Source organism: Solanum stenotomum, chromosome 4, assembly GCF_019186545.1.
Source record: "Solanum stenotomum isolate F172 chromosome 4, ASM1918654v1, whole genome shotgun sequence".
In the NCBI taxonomy this organism is placed as follows: Eukaryota; Viridiplantae; Streptophyta; class Magnoliopsida; order Solanales; family Solanaceae; genus Solanum; species Solanum stenotomum.
In genome coordinates this window covers 58,864,408-58,884,759 of record NC_064285.1, presented here as the reverse complement: position 1 = coordinate 58,884,759, position 20,352 = coordinate 58,864,408, and the positions used below count along the sequence as shown (strand labels likewise).

The 20,352-nt window shown below is 35.1% G+C and overlaps 1 protein-coding gene and 1 pseudogene across 3 annotated transcripts; both read right to left on the bottom strand.

Moving 5' to 3' along the window:
- Nucleotides 1-7,667: 7,667 nt before the first annotated feature.
- LOC125861224 (MADS-box transcription factor PHERES 2-like) lies at nucleotides 7,668-8,324 on the bottom strand (annotated as a pseudogene).
- Nucleotides 8,325-13,993: 5,669 nt separating this feature from the next.
- On the bottom strand, nucleotides 13,994-16,582 carry LOC125863066 (uncharacterized). Of its 3 annotated transcripts, XR_007446092.1 has the most exons (9): nucleotides 16,431-16,582; nucleotides 16,228-16,345; nucleotides 16,100-16,143; nucleotides 15,904-16,014; nucleotides 15,736-15,828; nucleotides 15,541-15,647; nucleotides 15,261-15,424; nucleotides 15,000-15,106; nucleotides 13,994-14,453 (listed from the first exon to the last, which is right to left on the bottom strand). XR_007446092.1 is itself a non-coding variant. In XM_049543214.1 (8 exons), the coding sequence occupies exons 1-7, from the start codon at nucleotides 16,517-16,519 to the stop codon at nucleotides 15,285-15,287; spliced, it is 702 nt and encodes a 233-aa protein (XP_049399171.1). In that variant the 5' UTR covers nucleotides 16,520-16,582; the 3' UTR covers nucleotides 13,994-14,453; nucleotides 15,261-15,284. The 3 variants fall into 3 exon arrangements, 2 of the variants coding, with proteins under 2 accessions (XP_049399171.1, XP_049399172.1); XM_049543214.1 differs by lacking the exon at nucleotides 15,000-15,106; XM_049543215.1 differs by lacking the exons at nucleotides 15,000-15,106; nucleotides 15,904-16,014.
- Between the last annotated feature and the right edge of the window lie 3,770 nt (nucleotides 16,583-20,352).

Genomic DNA, 20,352 nt, shown 5'->3' with positions numbered 1-20,352 from the left:
ATTAAAACATGCATTGTGCGGAAGCTAAAAACAGTTTAATAACTGAAATAGGGAAAAGCCCAATACGACCCTCACTTAAAATTGACGAGGTGACTATCAAGAAGGGCTTCACGAGTCATCTAAGGCATCATGGCCCGTCTGGTGGGTCATGATATTGCCTTGCCTGACAGGGCTTCACTAAAACGAGCATAACTCTTTACTCCGTGCTTGGAATTAGGCAAACTTGGTGGCGTAGGAAAGAGGACTCAATGACCTTTAAATTGATAGGTCATGGGCCATCTAATTCATTTTTTGGTAAAATATATGATCGTTTGAAGTTTACCCAAAACTCAAAACCTAATAAGTCCCTTTCACGGACGACTTCACGGTCCGAGTGAAGCTTCACAGACCGTCTAGGCGTCACTGGTCCATCACAATGACCTTGGGGTGCAAACTCACTTTTTGGGTGACTTGTACAGACCCCTAGACGGGCCGTCCAAGTCACCACGTCCGTCTAAGGCACCGTCTAGGTGACTCCTCCCTAGGGGCAGTCCTGGATGGTCTCACGATGCCCTTAACTGGTCGTGCACCCCTAAACGGTCCGTCTAGGGTGTGTGAAGGGTCTAAGGTCCATTTTGGGTTCGTGGACTTACCTGTTTGTCCTTTATAGCCCTTTCTCAAAATCTGAGGTGTTGCACAATTCTTCCTCCTTGAATACCATTTTCTATCTCTTTGCCAACCTTAATCATATCAGAGAAGTTGTGTGCACAAGTTCCAAGAAGTTGTGTGCACAAGTTCAAGAAGCTTATCATCATATAAACCTTCTTAAATTTGGATGAAGGTTGAGATCAATTCCTCTTCCGTAAATGAAGGATATATTTTTGAAGCTTCTAACCTCCATCGTATGACATATTCTTGAAAAGATTCATGCAACAATTTCCTTATTTTGAGCGAATCGGCTATACGCAGATCATCTTCGTTATTGAACTCATATCGATTTCCTTATTTTGAGTGAATTGGCATTTTCCAGTTTTCTCAGACCCACACATGGAGTCATTGCGGCATCTTAGACTATCCGAATAGCAAGCAAAACAAGTGGTCCTCGTTTTAAGTCACTCACAGCTACTTATATTCCTTTTTTTTAGCATTTATTTGCTTACTTATTTTTCTTTACATGTTAAACTTGCTTATGTGAACTTAAGTAACATATGCATACAAAGTGCAAGTATAACAAATCATTGCCGCAATACTATCTCTGTTTTAGGGTTTGGGATGCAATCTAAAACGCGATCCAGTTTACAGTAATAGTAATATTTTAATCTATTCGTGTGATGATCAATTAAAATGGTTCTAGACCTATGTAATTTTTTCTGCTATAAAGTATTAAATTAATTGAGAAGCACAAGGTATTAATCAGATATATGAAGAACACCTATAAAATAATGAAATTTGCAAAAAGAGAGTGTGTACATGTACGCCATAGCAACGCACAACTAAGACAAACTTTGGGTGAGTTTTCCTCTCCTTTAGTTTATGACGGCGGACAACTATGGGGAAATATTTTAGGTTAAGTCACGAGTAAGGACCTAGCGCCATATATATAGGCTTAATATAAAGTCTTAACCTAGTGAGCCTCCCAAATACAAGCTCATTGTTCTCCAATAAGCCTACACTTTTGTCTGCCCACGCCTAGTACATGAAATGATACAGGTCCATCATGAAATCCATATAAATATATGGCTTGGGTCTTGTCCACCAACCATTAATACCTGGCCCGTTTTGGTAAACGAAATAATAAGTTAATGTTAAGTCTATATTTAGTAAATAAGTCTAATAGTCCCAACTAGTTTGGGGATTGAATTATAGTTCTTGTTGTGGAATTTTACCATCAATAAGCATAATAGACTTAGAGGCTTCATACAACGGACTCCAACTTGTTTAGGATTGAAACACATCTATTGTTGTTGGTAGGATGTTCTCTTAGCTTTTTTCAACAACTGCATATCTGAATTGTGGTTTAGATTGGCATTTATTAGTCTATTGCATGCTAATCTGCCTTCTCATTCAAGGTTAGGAATTTATTAGACTCAAGATACAACAATGACATCATATCCAGTGTAATTGCACAAGTGGGATTTGCGGAGGATAGAGTACTGTATGCAGACCTTACCCTACATCGTAAAGATAGAGAGACTGTATTCACTAGACCTTGAGCTTAAATAAAGCATTTATAAGACGTTTGAAAAAGGGGAAACATAAATAAGAACACTAACAACAATGAAACAACGTGAAATGAAGATAAGTACACAACATATAGAGGAAATAACAATAATTACAACAAAATAATGTGATAATTGAAGCACAAAAAACACAAGGGATCACTGAAGCCGAAGAACAAGAAACTACAAGAATAAGGCTAATATCACTAGTAAGAAAGAAGGTTTGAGTATGACCATTAAGTCTATCCCGCAGTAAAGCGAGAAAACGATCAACTACCAACTAACATTCTATTCTAACCCATGATTTCCAAACTCTCCTATCGAAGGTCACATTCTGAGTAAGCTCAAGATACACCATGTCCTATATAATCACTCCCCCAATACTTCTTCAGGTTGTCTCTACCTCTACTAATGCCCACCATTGCCGATTTCTCATGCCTCCTCACTTGGGCATCTACACTTCTCCACTTCACATGTCCAAACCATCTCATCTTCGCTTTCCGCATCTTGTCCACCATGAGGCCACTCCTACCTTGTCCCAGATTTCTTCAATCTAATCTTATCTCTCCTAGTATGCCATACATCCACCTCAACATCCTCATCTTTGCAACTTTCATCTTTTGAAAATGTAAGTTCTTGATTGGTAAACACTTTGTCCCATACAACATAGCAAGTCTAACCATCACTCTGTAGATACAACATGAAAAAAAATAAGGAAGTGGTTAATGGTCATAGTGCAATAATTTGGCGTGGCATATAATTGATAGATATTGAACTAATAAACAGAGGATTACTAAAGAGTTGACTGCATTGCATGATTGCATCAAGACTTATGATCTGGCATGACAATAACATGTTAGGCCTTGTATAAATAGCCAGTCTAAACTATTAGTATCAGAGCTATGGATAATAAGAAACATGGTAAGAAAAATACTAGTAGAAANTCGCTTTCCGCATCTTGTCCACCATGAGGCCACTCCTACCTTGTCCCAGATTTCTTCAATCTAATCTTATCTCTCCTAGTATGCCATACATCCACCTCAACATCCTCATCTTTGCAAATTTCATCTTTTGAAAATGTAAGTTCTTGATTGGTAAACACTCTGTCCCATACAACATAGCAAGTCTAACCATCACTCTGTAGATACAACATGAAAAAAAGAATAAGGAAGTGGTTAATGGTCATAGTGCACTAATTTGGCGTGGCATATAATTGATAGATATTGAACTAATAAACAGAGGATTACTAAAGAGTTGACTGCATTGCATGATTGCATCAAGACTTATGATCTGGCATGACAATAACATGTTAGGCCTTGTATAAATAGCCAGTCTAAACTATTAGGTTGTGCACAAAAAAATTTAACTTCAAAAGACTCGTTCGTTTTTTTATATGAATGAGATCAATTCGTTGTTCCTTTCCAACATTGTCTCATAAATGACCTATCAAGCTCATGAATTTCTCATAAATGACCTAGCTCGTGGATCCACTTTAGCAATAATGAATGATACAAAGTTCTTACCTTGGCAAGTAGATTCTCTCTTTTCGGTGTGAGGATTACAATGGATTCCATATTATAGCTCACATGGTTTTATTATGAGTTAACGGTAGATATCCCCAAATGGTCTATGTTTTCTTCAAAAATCTTGTCAAAACTTTTATATGGTTTTCAATATGCATTGACCTTGTTTATGATTTATGATTTTACTTTAAAGGCTTTTACCACATTTTACTTGGTCATGCATATCATGTTTAAATTCACTATTTTATCATGTTTACGTTTTATGCATTTCCCTACATTCAGTACATTCAAAGTAATGATGCATATTATGCTTATATTATGAAGTTCAACGCTCCTCCTGCATATTCTCTTATGTACTTTGTTGGCATCTTTTATGTCATCTTAAGTGTTGATACTTATTGGTTATACTCTCTCATATTGTATTTCTTTTATGTCATGCTTATGTCAAGTGTCTTGTTTAGGGCCTCTCAGGGTTCTATATTGTAATGTCACATCTAGGGTGTACTTTGGGTTGTAACACTTTTCAGCAATTGGTGAGACCTCCTCACTTTCAGAGACTCTAATTTAGTTAGTTCAATTTATTTAATCTTTCAGATATTGTTAGTTGAATAATTAGGTAGTCGTTGGTCTTGTCATGACACCTATCTTCAGTTAGTAGAGGTTATAGATAGACAAAGTTAGTGATCCAGTTCACTCTTGAGCATTCAAAAGTTTTTAACATTATTTATATTCAGATTTATGTAAGACTTTTGCATGATATATGTTTCATTGATTTGGAATGCTCATTTTATAAGGCTTCCGCAAATATGTATAATTTTCTGCTATGAAGTCAGTCAGGCCAACGGTTTCGTGAGACTAGCAATGATTCTGAGTGCCGACTACGTCTAGGGTGTAGGTTCGGGACATGCTAGAAGGTTCTCTGAAGCTTTTCCTATTCTTTCTCTCATTTTATTTGTTAAATACATGTTCCCTTTGCATACAAAACTTACACTTGTAGCAGGAAACTGGATATATGGTACGAAAAAAACTATGTTAATGCTAAGCTAAGAGCATTTGTATTTTGTTGTTGTATATTAAGAGTTTTAGTACTTGCCTCAATAAAATTTCCCTATGTTGTAAAAACATACATGTTCCCCTTTGTGAACACGTATATACATGGACATGTTTGTATAGCTGAGATATATACACCCAAAAGGCTCAATTGGGCTTGGCTTAACTGCATAAGAAGTTTCCAATAAAGAATCCATGAAAATTTTGATTAAATATGTCAAGTCTTGAATGCACAGGTGTGACCTATACAAAATGTTAGAACCACTTTGGTGATAAGGTGACAATTTTTTAAGGTAATACAGTGTGAACTTGAGTGATACCTTTTAAATTGCAGTTGTTTGTTGTAGCTTTAGAAGAGTAAGGTTTAACGGGAGGAAAGAAGAGAAAACCAATACTGAGATGCAACCTTCGGTCATTATGACATGATAAATACATACATTGTACATTAAGATACGCCAATTATATATCGAATATTCGTCAAGTATGCACTGATTATACACTAAAGACAAGATTTGTGATTCCACAATTGGGAATTTAAAGTTTAAAAGCAACTAACAATTGCTTGAAATTGTTACCAAGGTCAGAACAATTACCACGACTCCACCGTGAGGCCACTAACAACTTCCTATTTTCTATGAAACGCCATCCATCACCGCAAATCCAAACATACAAATTTCATTGGGTGAAACCACGGTCAAAGCTCCTTTTTCAAACACCTCAAATCCACTAACTCAATGCTATTTTCACTATCTCAAATAAAGCTCTGTGGTAACAACTTCAGATTTGGGCAACCTTTATCAACCACTTAAAATACTAAATCATTCGAAGAGATGGAGTGGTGGAGAAAATGTAGGGGGCAAACAGAGAAGGATATAGGAAAGGTAGAGAAGAAGAGAAGAAAATAGGGAGAATAGAGGACAGCCAAGAGAGAGAGAGAGAGAATTGGCTAAGTGGGCATTTGAATTGGCTTATTTTAAGTGACTTTTTATCTCTTTTTTTTAAGTTATGGAAGTGTTTGGAAAACACAAAAAAATTTAGGCTGAAAAAGTACAGAAAAAGATCAATAACCAAAAGTTGGGTGTTTCCAACTTATATCATTTAGCTTTTAAATTATAAGTCACTTACAAANTATCAACCACTTAAATACTAAATCATTCGAAGAGATGGAGTGGTGGAGAAAATGTAGGGGGCAAACAGAGAAGGATATAGGAAAGGCAGAGAAGAAGAGAAGAAAATAGGGAGAATAGAGGACAGCCAAGAGAGAGAGAGAGAGAATTGGCTAAGTGGGCATTTGAATTGGCTTATTTTAAGTGACTTTTGACCTCTCTTTTTTTTAGTTATGGAAGTGTTTGGAAAACACAAAAAAATTTAGGCTAAAAAAGTACAGAAAAAGATCAATAACCAAAAGTTGGGTATTCCCAACTTATATCATTTAGCTTTTAAATTATAAGTCACTTACAAAATGTCAATCCGAACACCTCCAAAAAAAAGGAAAAATGCATAAGTACCCCCCCAGCCTATGCCCAAAATTCGTGAGACACACTAACCTTTACTAAGGTCCTATTACCTCCCCGAACTTATTTTTTAATTAATTTTTTACCACTTTTTGACCTACGTGGCAATATAAATCAAATAGGTTGAAAGCCTTGTTCAACACGCACTGGGCCCCACTTTTTCAACTTTCTAAAAAGTAAGCTATCAGTTCAAAAGTAGATTTTACACTTCCCAAAATTTCAAAAAGCTATCACTTTTTCTTCATTTTCAGCCCTTTCTTCATTTTCATCCCTTTCATCTTCACAAAGGAATTTCCCAAAACAACGACAACCTTCATCCTATTTCTTCATTTTCATCCCTTTCATCTTCTTCTCTTTCAAATCACCCATTTCTTTTACATCGCCACCCTTCTCCTTTGAATTGATGTTGAGATTTTCATTACAATTTCGAAGACTTTCACCTTCATCCATGCTTGCATCGCACTTCCACATTGATCATTGAATCATTCGCATCCATACACAACTTATTCAACTCGAATTTTGTCATAACCCTAACATTTAAACATAAAAATTGTGAAAGAAATTTAAAATCAAAACTAATAATCGACATAAAAAGGTGTAAATATAAAGAATATAATAAAAATTTACTTTACCTTTTCGAAGCAAGGAGCAATTTAACTTGAAAGATAATGGAGGTTTTTTTTTTTCAAAGAAGAAGAACACTGATAAAGAAGAAGACAATTGAGTTAATGTTTGTTTTTTTCAAGTTTATTTTAACACGTGTCCAATTTTTATTGCTCAGTGTTGTCTAAAAACTGCACCCACACGCCTAACATAGGTGAAGTCACAGACTCAGCCACGTAAGCCAAAAAGGGATAGAGAATTAATTAAAAAATCAGTTCAGGGGTGGGGGGGGGGGGGGGGGGGGGTAATAGGACCTTAGTAAAGGTCCCAGGGATTTTAGGCATAGGCTGGGGGTACTTATGCATTTTCCCAAAAGAAAAATGATAAATGTTAGAGACTAGAATTTTTATTTCAGAAAGTTTATAAAGAGTGAGGTTTTTCTTTGATGGATTTGAATAGACTACTATATGTAGGGTAGAAATTCCTTAATTTTCACATGCACACAAAATACCTTTTGCATCAAATATCATAAGTTGGTTAACAGAAATAAAATATATACGGCTATAAATAAAGATTAACTTAGTCCAAAAGTTTGACGCAAATAACTTGTTGATAGAACAACATTAGTTCATTTTTCCAATAAAATAGAATAACGTTCATAAATAATTGAAATAAAAAGTACGAAACACGAAATGTATAAAAATGCAACAAATTAAGTCGCACACTATGAAAAGGGCAACATGAAAAAACAATGATAGAACAACATTATTGTTATATTCTTAATCAAGGTCCTTGGAATATCCATCATCTTCAGCATTGGTGTCATTGCCTTCTGTTGATGCAAGCTCTGCACCGCTTCCATCCTCTATTGCAGCCATAGTCTCGATAAAATACCCGTCATGCAATAAATATTCCATCAGACTTGCCAATAGGGCAACATTTTCATTGTTGGATGGAAGCTTTAGAGGTTGATGCAATTGTATCTTCCTTTCATTTATTTTAGCCGTTTCTGCAGCGAACACTTTTAACAAGCCTTTCATTTGTCTTGCATCAAGTTCGTTAATATTTTTTCCCTCCACTAGTTTGTTGAAGAGGAGTTTCATCTCCTTTTCATTAATTTTCTCTAATTTGCTAATTTGTTCTTCTTTCTTATCCGCTTTCCTCAGAAGATAGGTTTCATGTTTGACCAACTTTTTAAGCCTTTCGTACTCTATAGAACTTAAATACCTTGTTAAGACATCCTGAGCCAGACTTGTAGATTTTCAAGCAATGGATTGGCTATTCATTGGCGTAAAAATAATTATGACGACTTCTACATCACACAAAATAGTAAGCTCTTCTGCTTTCTTGAACAAACTTGGTGCTCTTCTATCTAGGATGGAGTTTCACGCATTTTCACAATAGTTCCTAGTATCCCTAAGCCTTTTTGTAGCCATATTGATACTCAAACAAAAAATACTTTACTTTGGAGTAGAATATATAAAACTTGAAGAGGTGTGTGGCTTTTGTAGATGTCAAACAAGAATCGTCAATGTAGTCAAATCAAGAAATTTCTTAAGCTGGGGTCCAAATTTTAAATAAATTGATTTGTGTAATTTGCTTTCAAGGAAATTGTTTTACTTTTTTCTTAAAAAGTTGAAAATTGCTAAAATTTTGACATGTATATTTCATAATTAATTTTAGTAATAGAAAGCACAATAATTAACTTGTCACACGGGCACATTGGGTAATTATATTGAAAATATGTTTTATAAAGATGTTAGCATATCCTTAGTAAACACTTTTAAATCATAGTTCAATATTGGGAAAATGCATAAGTAACTCCCTCCCCCCAAATTCCTGAGACACACCTAACTTTTACTAAGGTCCTATTACCCACCCACCCCCCCGAACTTATTTTTTAATTAATTTTCTATCCCTTTTCGGCCTACGTGGCACTATCCTTGAAAATTTTGTCAACACACGCAGAGCCCACAAGGTAGTGCCACGTAGGCCGAAAATGGGTAGAAAATTATATATAAAATAAGTTCAGGGGGTAATAGGACCTTAGTAAAGGTTAGGTGTGTCTCAGGGATTTTGAGCATAGGCTGGGGGGGGGGGGGGTACTTGTGCATTTTCCCTATAATATTTTGATGGATAAATTGTCACGACTCAAAATCGGGCGTGAGGACACCTGTCTTATCTCACCAAGACAGATTAACCTGAAACCCAACAAAAGAAGTAAATGTGGAAGTAAAACAGAATAAGAGACTAATATAACATGAACATTGCAGAAAAGTATTACATTGGATTCAACATAAATACAAACTTGAATATCTTTGTGTTTAGAACAGAACAAAAATATAACGAAAGAGTAAGTGATGTCTGCCGAAATGACAAGCATTCTACCTCACAAACTACTCAAGTAAGCCTCAGAGGAAGGTAACAAGGGAATAATCAAGGTGGTTCGTGCTCGTAACCTACACAAATGTAGAAGCAAGGGAGTGAGTACCAAACAACAATGGTACTCAACAAGCAAACCTAAATAACTCCAAAATCTTTCTAAAAAAGAATTTTTAGGGAGTCACTACAAAGTAATTCCAGATGTTACCAAGGAAGCTTTGAGCTTATATTGACTGTGAGTTAAATAGGAACAGAACCTTATGAGATCAAATCTCCAATAGTTACTCTCTAGCTAGCTCAATAGTAGAGGGCAATCTATTGCGATGTCATTAAAGTGAATATTTACATCTTAAAAATGTGAAAATAATTGAGAATCTTATCTCTATTAAGCTTTAGATAATCTTCATTGTATTTTTGAGGAACAAATGGAAGGTGATAATGCTAAAGTTAAAAAAAAATTGTGAGTACATTGGCGAAGGCTATTAATTTTTTTCAAGAGGCCGATTTCAATTCATTTAGGAATTAACTTTGGCTTACAATATCCTTATTTATAAATTTAATCAAACTAAAAAATACATTAGAAAGTGCGAATTAGTCGATTATAACTTTATATATCAATAATAAATAAATTTAAAAATTTGTCACCAAAAAAGGGAAGGCAAACGTAATATCTGAAACTATAAAGAAGGTTAGTTAAACAAGGTCAAACATGAGAAAGGTCTTTGATAATGATCCAAAATGTATATGCATACTGGAGGGTGTCCATTTATGAATAATCTTTTCCGTGATTGGCATTTTGTGTTGATCTTATCTTATAATTCTTCTGCTTTTACTTGTTTACTATACTATCAATAGATATTCACTTTTACTTTTCAGTTTAGAAAATACAACAACAACATGTCCAATGAAATCTCACTAAGTGGTTCTGGGAGGAGGGGGATAACTGTGTGCGGACCTTATCATTACCTCATGGAGGTAAGAGTTTGTTTCCGAAAGACCTTCAGCTCAAGTAAATAGAGAGCAGAGTAGCTGCGACAAATCTATTGAGAATTTCCTAGAGAAACAGAGAAAAAAATGAATGATTTCGTTGACAAGGAAACTAAGCCCAATATCTGCATAAAAGAGCAGTCACTGCGAATGAGTCAAATACTACGAGCTGCTTTTCCTGATGCCTCAGATAGCGAGGGAATGAAGGAATCAAATGCAACTTTTGCAATATCGTCATCTCGGGTCGAGGTTATGCCTGCAATCAACATTGTGATTATTACCTTCATGATGTATGTTGTAATTTCCCCAGAGAAATTTGCCATGATTTTGATCAGGGCTCTGACCATACTCTTACTCTCCGCCCCTTTAAAGCCACAAACCAAGAACAATTTTGATCGAATGTATGCGTCCACTAAAAGTCAATGAACCAGGTTCCTTGACATATTTATGATGCAGAAAGTAAAACAGACAAGAGTTTTACGTGGAAACCCCCTTGCTCAAGGGAGGAGAAAACCACGACCTGTCCTCACAGGATTTTCAACCCAACTCTATTTAATTATAAAAAGAAGCAAAGACAGACTCTTGTAACCTAGGAATTAAACTCTTAATCCCTTCTCCCTTACTATAGCAACTCTACTACCAGCAACAACTAAGCAATAAATCTATTTCCCACTAAACCAACTAACTCTAGTCGATCTAGACTTCAAGAGCTCAACAAGGCTAACTCTAGCCACCAACTTAGATCTCAAGGATTAGAGAATAAACAAGCAGCAACTCTACTGCACTAAGCAACAACTATGTTGCCCACTACACCAACTAACTCTAGTTGATATACACTTCAATAACCCGACATAGCTAACTCTAGCTTAGAATCAGAAAGCTCAACAAGAACTTCAAAGGATCTAATTCCTTTATAGATTAGGAATAGATCTTACAAGATGAAGCACTGGCTCTAACAACAACTACGAACAATGATAACTCTATCAAGTCCCTTGTTGTTCTTCGAGAAATACTTCCTTGAGAGAATGGCTTCTGCTTGTAAAATTTCTGATTTCAAAAGGCTTAGTTTTTCAATGGAGAATGAACATATTATAAGATAGGCACAAACAGACAAAGCAATTCTATTGGTTGAGGGTCTGTTGTATGGTAGGAGACGCGCACCAACCACAACAAATATTGCAGAGTTGCAGGCTTTTGAATAATTATATTTCCTATACAGACACTTCCAGTTTCGTCTGGATCAGGTCCAAAGTTTGTTTAATCATCAAAACTTCATATATAACTTAAAACAACAATCTCCCCCTTTTTGATGATGACAAACTAATATTTAACCTTCTTCTCCCTTTCATCATTTCCCCTATCAGCATGACCAGGTCCCTTGTTAGATCTCGAAGTTTGTTAAATCATCAAAACTTCAAATTAGCTCCAAAATAACAAGTTTCACTGTGCTGCTTGTGGACATGATGATTCTGTTCATTCGCTGTTCCAGTCATACAATGGCCGCGAGCCCTGCAATTTCAATCTTTCATGTTCAATGTGTTTCTATACCCATAACCTTGCACCAAAATAGTGAAATATCCGCTTCATCTGTTCCTTTCATTCCTTAACACCAGTGAGACTGCTATTCTCTTCTGCTCAGTTTGTTGCTAGAGTTGTTCCCACTTCTGGATGCTGGCTATTTTACAACCATGAGCATGATTACCTCTGTCACTTCAATTGTGCTGTTGTATCAGAATACGGAATGGAGAATCATTCCATGGGTAAACTTCAAAACTGGCTGCAAACTCTGGCAACAATTCCTCCTAATACAGAGTTCGACACCAAAACACACACTTTCTGAACCCTAAACACCAAAGGGACACTCTCTAAACACACACCAAAACTGATAATTCGCCCATAAAACTACCATTTTTTAACACCGTCATCCCCGTTAACTCCAAATCCATCCAAAATAATGCTACACAAACTTTAAAGGTAGTTCTCTCATAAATGGGCGAACTACAATTCTTTTTATCAACTCATCACATTAATCTATATTTCTCTCTCAATTTTAAGTGTATTGTGAAGTCTTTTTGGTACATAAAATCATGAGTTTTTTCAATAATAAAAGTATAAAAGAACTTGAGAATTTGTTTCATAAAATAAATTTTACTATTTATTTGCTTACAACAATAGTTAAAAAAAATACTGAGGTCGACGGGGACAACGATTCTCTTCTGACCAGTTTCCTTAAATAAACTACATTGTTGTGACATGCGACCTAGAGCAATGTCCATTTCATTTCTACGACACCTAGTATTGTTGACTCCAGAATTTCTCAAATATTAAGTTATTTGCAATTAAATTGAATGGAGAAGGTGGTCAATATGACTCATCGCCTAATGGAAAAAATATGTTGTTGTAAGTCTGCTTGTAATTCTTTGAAATGTAGTACTTACTGACATAGCTCTTTGGTTGAATGCCATGCATAACAAAATTTTATGACATGCGAACATGGTATATGGTAATTTCTCCATTTTTCACAAGAACATTTTCGGCCTTTAGTAGTGACTATGTGAAGAAAGAGATATAGCTTCACATGAGGTAGAAAGAGATAGATTCACATGAGAAGTTAATAAAAAGAATTGTAGTTCACTCATTTGAGGGCGAACTACCTTTAAAGTTTGTGTAGTATTATTTTGGATGGATTTGGAGTTAACGATGATGACGGTGTTAAAATTAGATGGTAGCTATATTACGCCCATACATAGGCGAACTGTCCATTTTGGTGTTTAGGGTTCAAACAATGTCTGTTTTGGTGCTGAACTCCCTAATACACTTGCAGGTCAACCGTGTGGGGAAGTGACACATTTCTCTCATCGCCATGCTCTCAAGGAATATAACTCGGCCAAGCCCCTAGCCTGCAGCTTGTGCGACATTGGTTATTTGACAGGGTACTTTTGCAGTAGTTGCAATAACTTTATCGACAAGATTTGCTTCTCAGTTCCATCCATTATTCAACATATGTCTCATCCCCAAAACCCTCTCAAGCTAACTTGCTGCTTAAATTTGTTAAATGAGGAACTCAGATGTCCAGGCTGCTATGGCAATTTCCAAACTTCTCGTGGCATGGCCTATTATTGCACCCCATGCATATTTATTATGAATCGCCAGTGTGCTGGAGCTCCCAAGACCTTGACACGGGTGGACAATGTCTCGTACGAGCTCTTCTTTGAATTCCCCTTTAAGAATGAGAATGCTGAGATCAAGTGCAACATTTGCTCCAAGTAAGAGGGGACCAAAGGCGGACTGTTGTACTATAATCTAGAGCATGATGAAGCTTTACACGTTTATTGCGCCCTCAAAAAAGAACCCAACAACAATGAGGCGAAGATGAATAGGTTATCAATTCAACAGTTAAATAAAGTGTGGATAGCTGAGTAAACTGAAATTAGTTCCTCCACAAGACTACAGGTTTTGCAAAGTTGGAGTATGTAGGTGTTTGTTTCTTCCCTTTTTACTTTTTTTTGTTTCCAGCTGGTGTGCTTGTATATCTGCTGTGTGATTTTGGTAATGTTACTGTTGTGTGTTGTGTTATCTTGGAATGAAAACTTTGTTGCCCTTCTTATTTTTATGATTAGGCTTAATTTAACTCATCTTTTGTTGAAATATCTAATAATGGAAATGGGAAACAGAGTTGAATTACTAATGTGCAGAAAGCAACTTATGAACTATATAAACACTAATCTAGATCAACTTTTTAATCAACTTCTTCCTTTTCAACAATTCTTTATTTCGATAGAAAGAAAAATATTCATTTCTAGTCGTAGTAGAATTTTGGATATGTAAAGACTAACAAAAAAGTATTGGACATATTTTTTCTCTTATTCCTCCAATATCTGTTTCTTGGCTAGGACTCAGGAGCAATGACCCTGGTTCCCTTTAGATTGTGGCTCCTCATAATCTACTACCGGATTTACAGTGAGTGTATTCTTGCTAATAATACCATTCAAGACCCTTGCTCAAACCACCCAAGCTCCATTTCTACCCAAAGAACTTCCCCGTGTTCACATAACAGAGTAGCTACAGTAACATATGAAGCTCAAAGAGCTGGCTAATAGTTCCATCACTTCATAGGGCAGCTCTTCATCTACTTCGGGTTTCTTATTCCAGCAATATTATGTGCTACTTGTGTTCGGTATCTTTCCAGCCAAAGCCTGTGATACAATAGGAGTAGATGTTTGTGAAGTTGAAATGTATCTTATGTTCGTGTTCGGGTTTCTTATGTGTGTCAAACTCAAAACATCACCAAGAAGCAACAGAACTACATCAGGGTAGACAGGGAGTATGTTGATTACAATGAGCTAAGACATACAATCCTAATTCCATCAAATAGATGCATGTTGTAAAGTTGAAGTTTTTAGGGGATAAAAACAAGGGATAGCCCACAATTTTTTCTAGTTCTTTTTTTTTTTAATGGATCTTTCATTTGAATGTACAGTCTATTTTCAGAGTGAGTTTACTACATAGCAACCTGTAAATTCAATGTTTATACTCATCTAAAGTTGGTCATTTGGTCTTCTCTTTTCTCCCATTGAACAGTATATGCCATTGTATTTGAATGGCACTGCCTACCTACCAATCATTTACGAGCAGACAATGGATGAACATTCACTGAATCCCTAACCAGCAGAACTAACGATAAAAAGAAAATCTACAAGTGACCCTTGATATTTAAACTACCATTGTTCTAAGGCACATACAAGTTACAGAATTTCAACATGAGTGTTAATCCCCCCTCCAAAATTGCTCAAATCCTCTAGACATTCACCAAATTTCAGTGAACTTGTCAAAATATATTTGGCTGACACTAGTAATATTATCACAAATGAATAAAGACGGCTTTAGCTTTTTCTGAATAGACACTGCTCAGCATATAAAACTCAACGAAATATAATCATCTTTGTATCTCCAGAGATGCTAATATAAGAGCTAACATGATGAAAAATTGAAGATGGACATACCGAATCCCTCTATGAGAGAAACACTCATTCATCTGACTGCTCTCCATCTTTTGTAATACCTTCATAAACCAAATACTGAAGAGCTATGGAGTATTTTGCAAGTTTAGTTGTCGCATATTTAGCAACACCCAAACTCCTAATAAGATATGATCCGAAGCCATCCTCTTCCATGAAGAATCATATATTTCAAAGACAGTAAAACTACGGTGAAGAGAAAGCAACTCCAACAAATAAAACACAAGCATTAGCTAAAAAATCAACAAGAAGAGTAACAAGTTACCTTTGATTATGTAGATAGAGGAGACCCATCTCTTATAAAGGTATAACAACCTTGGGGAGTCACCATTATGAGTATCGGAAAGTAGAAGCTGACATGACCCCTTTTCACTAATTAACGAAGATATGCTGATTACAAAACCAGCACTAACAAAAGTGCATCAAATTACTAATACTCAAGGGACGTTTGCTCACTCACTTAGCACATAAAATAGCATTACGACATAAGGCCAATACCAGAACCATCGCCAAATCCCTTCCTCGAGTATTATTGTATCTCTCTTGACAGTTTCTGAAAAAAGATTCAGACATAAAAATGATACCGACACATATTGGTTTCGAGATTAACTAGAAATGAAGTAAGTACCCTTGATCAAAAAAATCAGCAAAATCATCAATAATTACTGAAACTGGAGCAGGATCATGCATATGGAATGCAGCAAAGTATTTCTTAATTCCTTCTTCGTCGTCTACATACCTATATCATTAACTTACATCGTCACATTCAAAACAATACCCAATGACAATTTTTTGTCAAATTATCAGTATAAATACATACTTACTTCATCTGAATACGGTTAATAACATCAGAAGACGCATCAATTCCCTGAAAATCATCTCATCACACATTTTTTTCTGGAAATTATTATTTTTAAGCTAAAATTACGAAGAAATAATCGGCAAACCTTACCTGAGCTAAATAAGGGGGTTTACTCTCCAACTTCCGACGGTTGCAAATGAAGACAACATTACCGGCGGTAGCAGTTGCAGAGTTAATTGCGAATTGGAAAACTAAAGAGGTCTTCCCTCTTGCAATCAATCAATCAATCAATCATTGAACAATTTTGAACTTCCATGAAAAAAAATTCAAAAAAATTGGCAAAATTAACTTACGATGAGGGAGGGCCAGAAAGGAGGAGAATTGAGTCACCACTGCAGCGAAAATCATCAAATCGTCCAACAGGTAAGAATTTCTCCATCATCGGAAAAAAACAAAGTTTAATCAAGTTCCCTTTTAGGTTTACAAGACAAGTTATGGAAAAGCCCCAAAAAAAACTTAATTATTACTAAACACCCATGTATTATGACTCAATTACGAATAGACCTCTTGTATTTTAAATTCAAACATTTACACCCCTATGATGTATATCCGTAACTAGGGGTTTGGGAGGGTGTTCACCAAATAGCGTTGGTAAAAAATTACAATGTCTTATTAAGACTAGTTCGATTGAAGGAACTGCATATGATATGAAAGTAGAATATGAAACTAGCTCCAACCCAATGTCACACAACCAGTTATTGGACAGAGAAGAAGCAACAGAACTGGAAGGAAGCTCACAAAGGTTGATTTGGTACCCAAGCCCAATTAAAAACAGGTTAAAAGGGACTACGACTTAGAAAAAAGTATTCATCTTTTGATTGACCCCTTGAATTGGGTGCTTTACTAATTGTATATTTCTCTTTCTTTGAATTGTTGAATATGATAACAGGTGAAGAAGATTGTGAAATTATTTCTATATTTCAATTATTAAGGATAAATCTATATGAAATCAACAACATATCAGTGTAGTCTACATAGTGGAATCTAAAGAGGGTATAGTGTACCTCAGAGGTTGTATTAGATTTAAGTCATCCACAACCCTTTAAAATTGTCTTCATATTTCACTTAGACAATCTAATTAGACCTTATACCTATTGAACATGTTTTACTATACAAAATTGTTCCTATTAGACTTACTTTTGATAATTACCAAAAAAATGTAAAGAGTATGTTATGCGCTCGCCATGACATGGCAAAAAAACTATTAAAAGACGACATGTGGTTTTGGGGCCCAAAATAATTATAATTAAAAAAATGAATAAACCAAAATCTTAAACTACAGTTGCCGTCTCCGAACTGCATCCTCACTTCATCTTCTTCCTCTCTTTTATTTTTTAAACTTAAATCTTCTAGGTTTTTCTACTTTTTTTTAGATTTGTTTGTTCTTAAGTTTGGATTTGATTTATCTTTTGTTTTGTCCTTAGGTTTAGATTTGATTTATGTTTGGGTGATTTGACAAAAGAGATATAGAACAGAAAGAGATATATGATGGTAGTGTTTTCCGACGAACAAACTAAGGTGGCAAATTTGAAAGATGTGATTGACTGTTTGAAAGGCTAAGGAGAAAGAAAGATAGTGACAATGATAGATTTGGAGAAAAATGAGGTGATGTCGGTGGTGGGTGTTGGGGGTGATGGCTAGTGAAAGAGTGGAAAAAGATGATGACCTGAAAAGAAAAGGGGAAGAAGATGATCAGAGAAAGTACGGAAAGGGAAAGTGTGGATAAGGAGACGGCAAATTTGGTAAAAATAAGGTGGCTTGGAGAAGAAGAATAACTACAGGTTGAGAAAGAAGGAGAAAGAGCTTTAATGGTGGTGACGCCGGCGATTGCGGTGGTAGAAAAGTGGTGGCAATGGTGGTTGAGTCAAAGAAGAAGAAGAGATGATAATATAAAATTAAAAAAAATAATTCTTTTTTTAAATGATGCATTTCACGCACCTCTCATGCGTGTATCACACATATGCTGTCATGTCAGCAAAAAATGTTTAACATATAAGTATAAACTACTGAACTTATTTGCGCTTCGCGCGGAGTAATAGAACTATATCACCCGACTTTTTTCTGAAATAATTTTACTTTAGTAGAAAATTACTTTTGATCAGGGAAATTCCAAATTAAACTTGAAGTTGAAATCTGAATTTGAAAAACTTCTCCGCTACCTCCGCGTTTAGAATTTCAAATAAAATGTTATTAGGTCTCATATATTATCTTACATATGAAATTACATAGTAACAAACATTAATAATTTTATAATTTATCCTTTTGCTTTCAGGAAGTGTTACTATTTGATATTTTTAGAGAATCAAATGAACAACAACCTGAGATATTAAATTTTCTGATAAATAAATGATCGTTGGTGAAGAGATAAATAAATTTTAAAAAGCTGAAAAAAGTGAACAAATATTCTAATTTTAATGCGTAGAAAGTTCAGCCCTACCTTTTTCTTGATATATATCATTTTAAAGTTTCTCACTTAAATGTATCATAAGAAATTATTAAAATGGAAAATTAAAGGAAGAATGTATCATATTGGACAACAATTCAACTTATCATATATACGTGAGAGAGAAAAATATTACACAAAATTATTCAGTTTGTTTGAGTTCTTTATAAAATTCAGCATACCAGAGTGATGAAGTTCAATTTGAAACTACACTTCTATTCCAATCGCAGTGTCGAGAAACACATCTATTACTTCAAGAAAAATATTTACAACTTGCAGTAAACTTGAGAATCTATTCATACTTCATATTTAATATGAGAAATTAATTTATTGTGTAGTTATCTATGTCGTTGGGATTAAAAGAGGCTTCAATCTAGTCATATTCCTCTATAGGTCATCCAGCACAACATCTTTGAAACTATGTCAAAAGTTTATTAATTTTTGTCTTCTTTTCCTGGTTTACTTCACACATCAAGGTACGATAAGGTTTTTAAGGTCTTTATGTCCTTACAATGGCATACTAAATTTGAATTTTGTCTTCAAGAGATGGTAGTATAGATTGCAAGGGATTTTTTTTATTGTACCTTCAACAATTGCATTAGAGAAAACATGCGGGAATACTCAATTAACATGTGTTATTTAATCTTACTAACAAATACTTATAACAATAACTTGGCAGAAACATAAACAACAAAGTTTAAAGCATGTACTCAAAATAACAATTAATAACATAAACATAAATTAATGTCTGTAAAAAAATACTAGGATCTTTAACAATAGAATGAAACAGAAAGCAAAAAATCGAGCCCACTAAATGCACATTGTCCCCTTAAGGAAATTATTCCCCTCTAGTACCCGAGGTTTAAAGGAATAAATCCTCTCAGGATATATAGAACTATTCTATTCACCAGTGCATTGATACAAAAACAATGGTGTCAATGAACCTCTCAAGAGGAGCAAAGTACACAAATATTTAATTAAGAAGAAGAAGAAGGAGGAGGAGGAGAAGAAGAAGAGAGGAAATCCCTCTGTTTATAGACAACAAAGGGTAGTGTGAACAAATGTTTATTGTACCTTATCGGAAAGGTTACAATTCTTTGAAAAAGTTACAACCCTTCGGAAAGGTCACAACCTTAGTTTTCAGAAAAGTCACAACTTTTCATAAAANAAGAAGAAGAAGAAGAAGAAGAAGAAGAAGGAGAAGAAGAGAAGAAGAAGAAGAGAGGAAATCCCTCTGTTTATAGACAACAAAGGGTAGTGTGAACAAATGTTTATTGTGCCTTATCGGAAAGGCTACAATTCTTTGAAAAAGTTACAACCCTTCGGAAAGGTCACAACCTTAGTTTTCATAAAAGTCACAACTTCTCATAAAATTCGTAACTCTTCATAAAAGTCGCAATTTTTCATGAAAGTCGCAACTCTTCATATTTCATTCAAAGCTCTAATAAATGACATTGACCTTCAATCTATATTGTACCACCCCTAGACAAGAAATGATTAACTCAAATCACCAAAGGTAAAGTAAGATTATTGAGAAATAGTAGACTAATGCATGCAACGATGCAAGTATACATAGGATTAAGAGAGAAACATTCACAATTCCAAAACTAAAAAGAAAATTCTCAAGGTATAGCTGTTATATATTCATCTGAGCCAGCTAACTCACATAGTTTGGCGCAATACTTCATTCTGGTACTAGTTGGTTAAACTTACGTTTGGACGGGTATTCCTATCTGGCGATCAGTTTCTTAAGTAAGTTCAAAGGGGGGCTG

What these genes read in the sequence shown, in the direction of transcription:
- LOC125863066 (XM_049543214.1), bottom strand. Translation starts at nt 16,519, where the DNA reads ATGATGGAGAAATTCTTACCTGTTGGACGATTTGATGATTTTCGCTGC. An exon ending in GCTGATTTTTTTGATCAAGG is followed by an intron (nt 15,829 to 15,903) that starts GTACTTACTTCA and finishes ATCTTTTTTCAG; the next exon opens with AAACTGTCAAGAGAGATACA. An exon ending in AATGCTATTTTATGTGCTAA is followed by an intron (nt 15,648 to 15,735) that starts GTGAGTGAGCAA and finishes TTCGTTAATTAG; the next exon opens with TGAAAAGGGGTCATGTCAGC.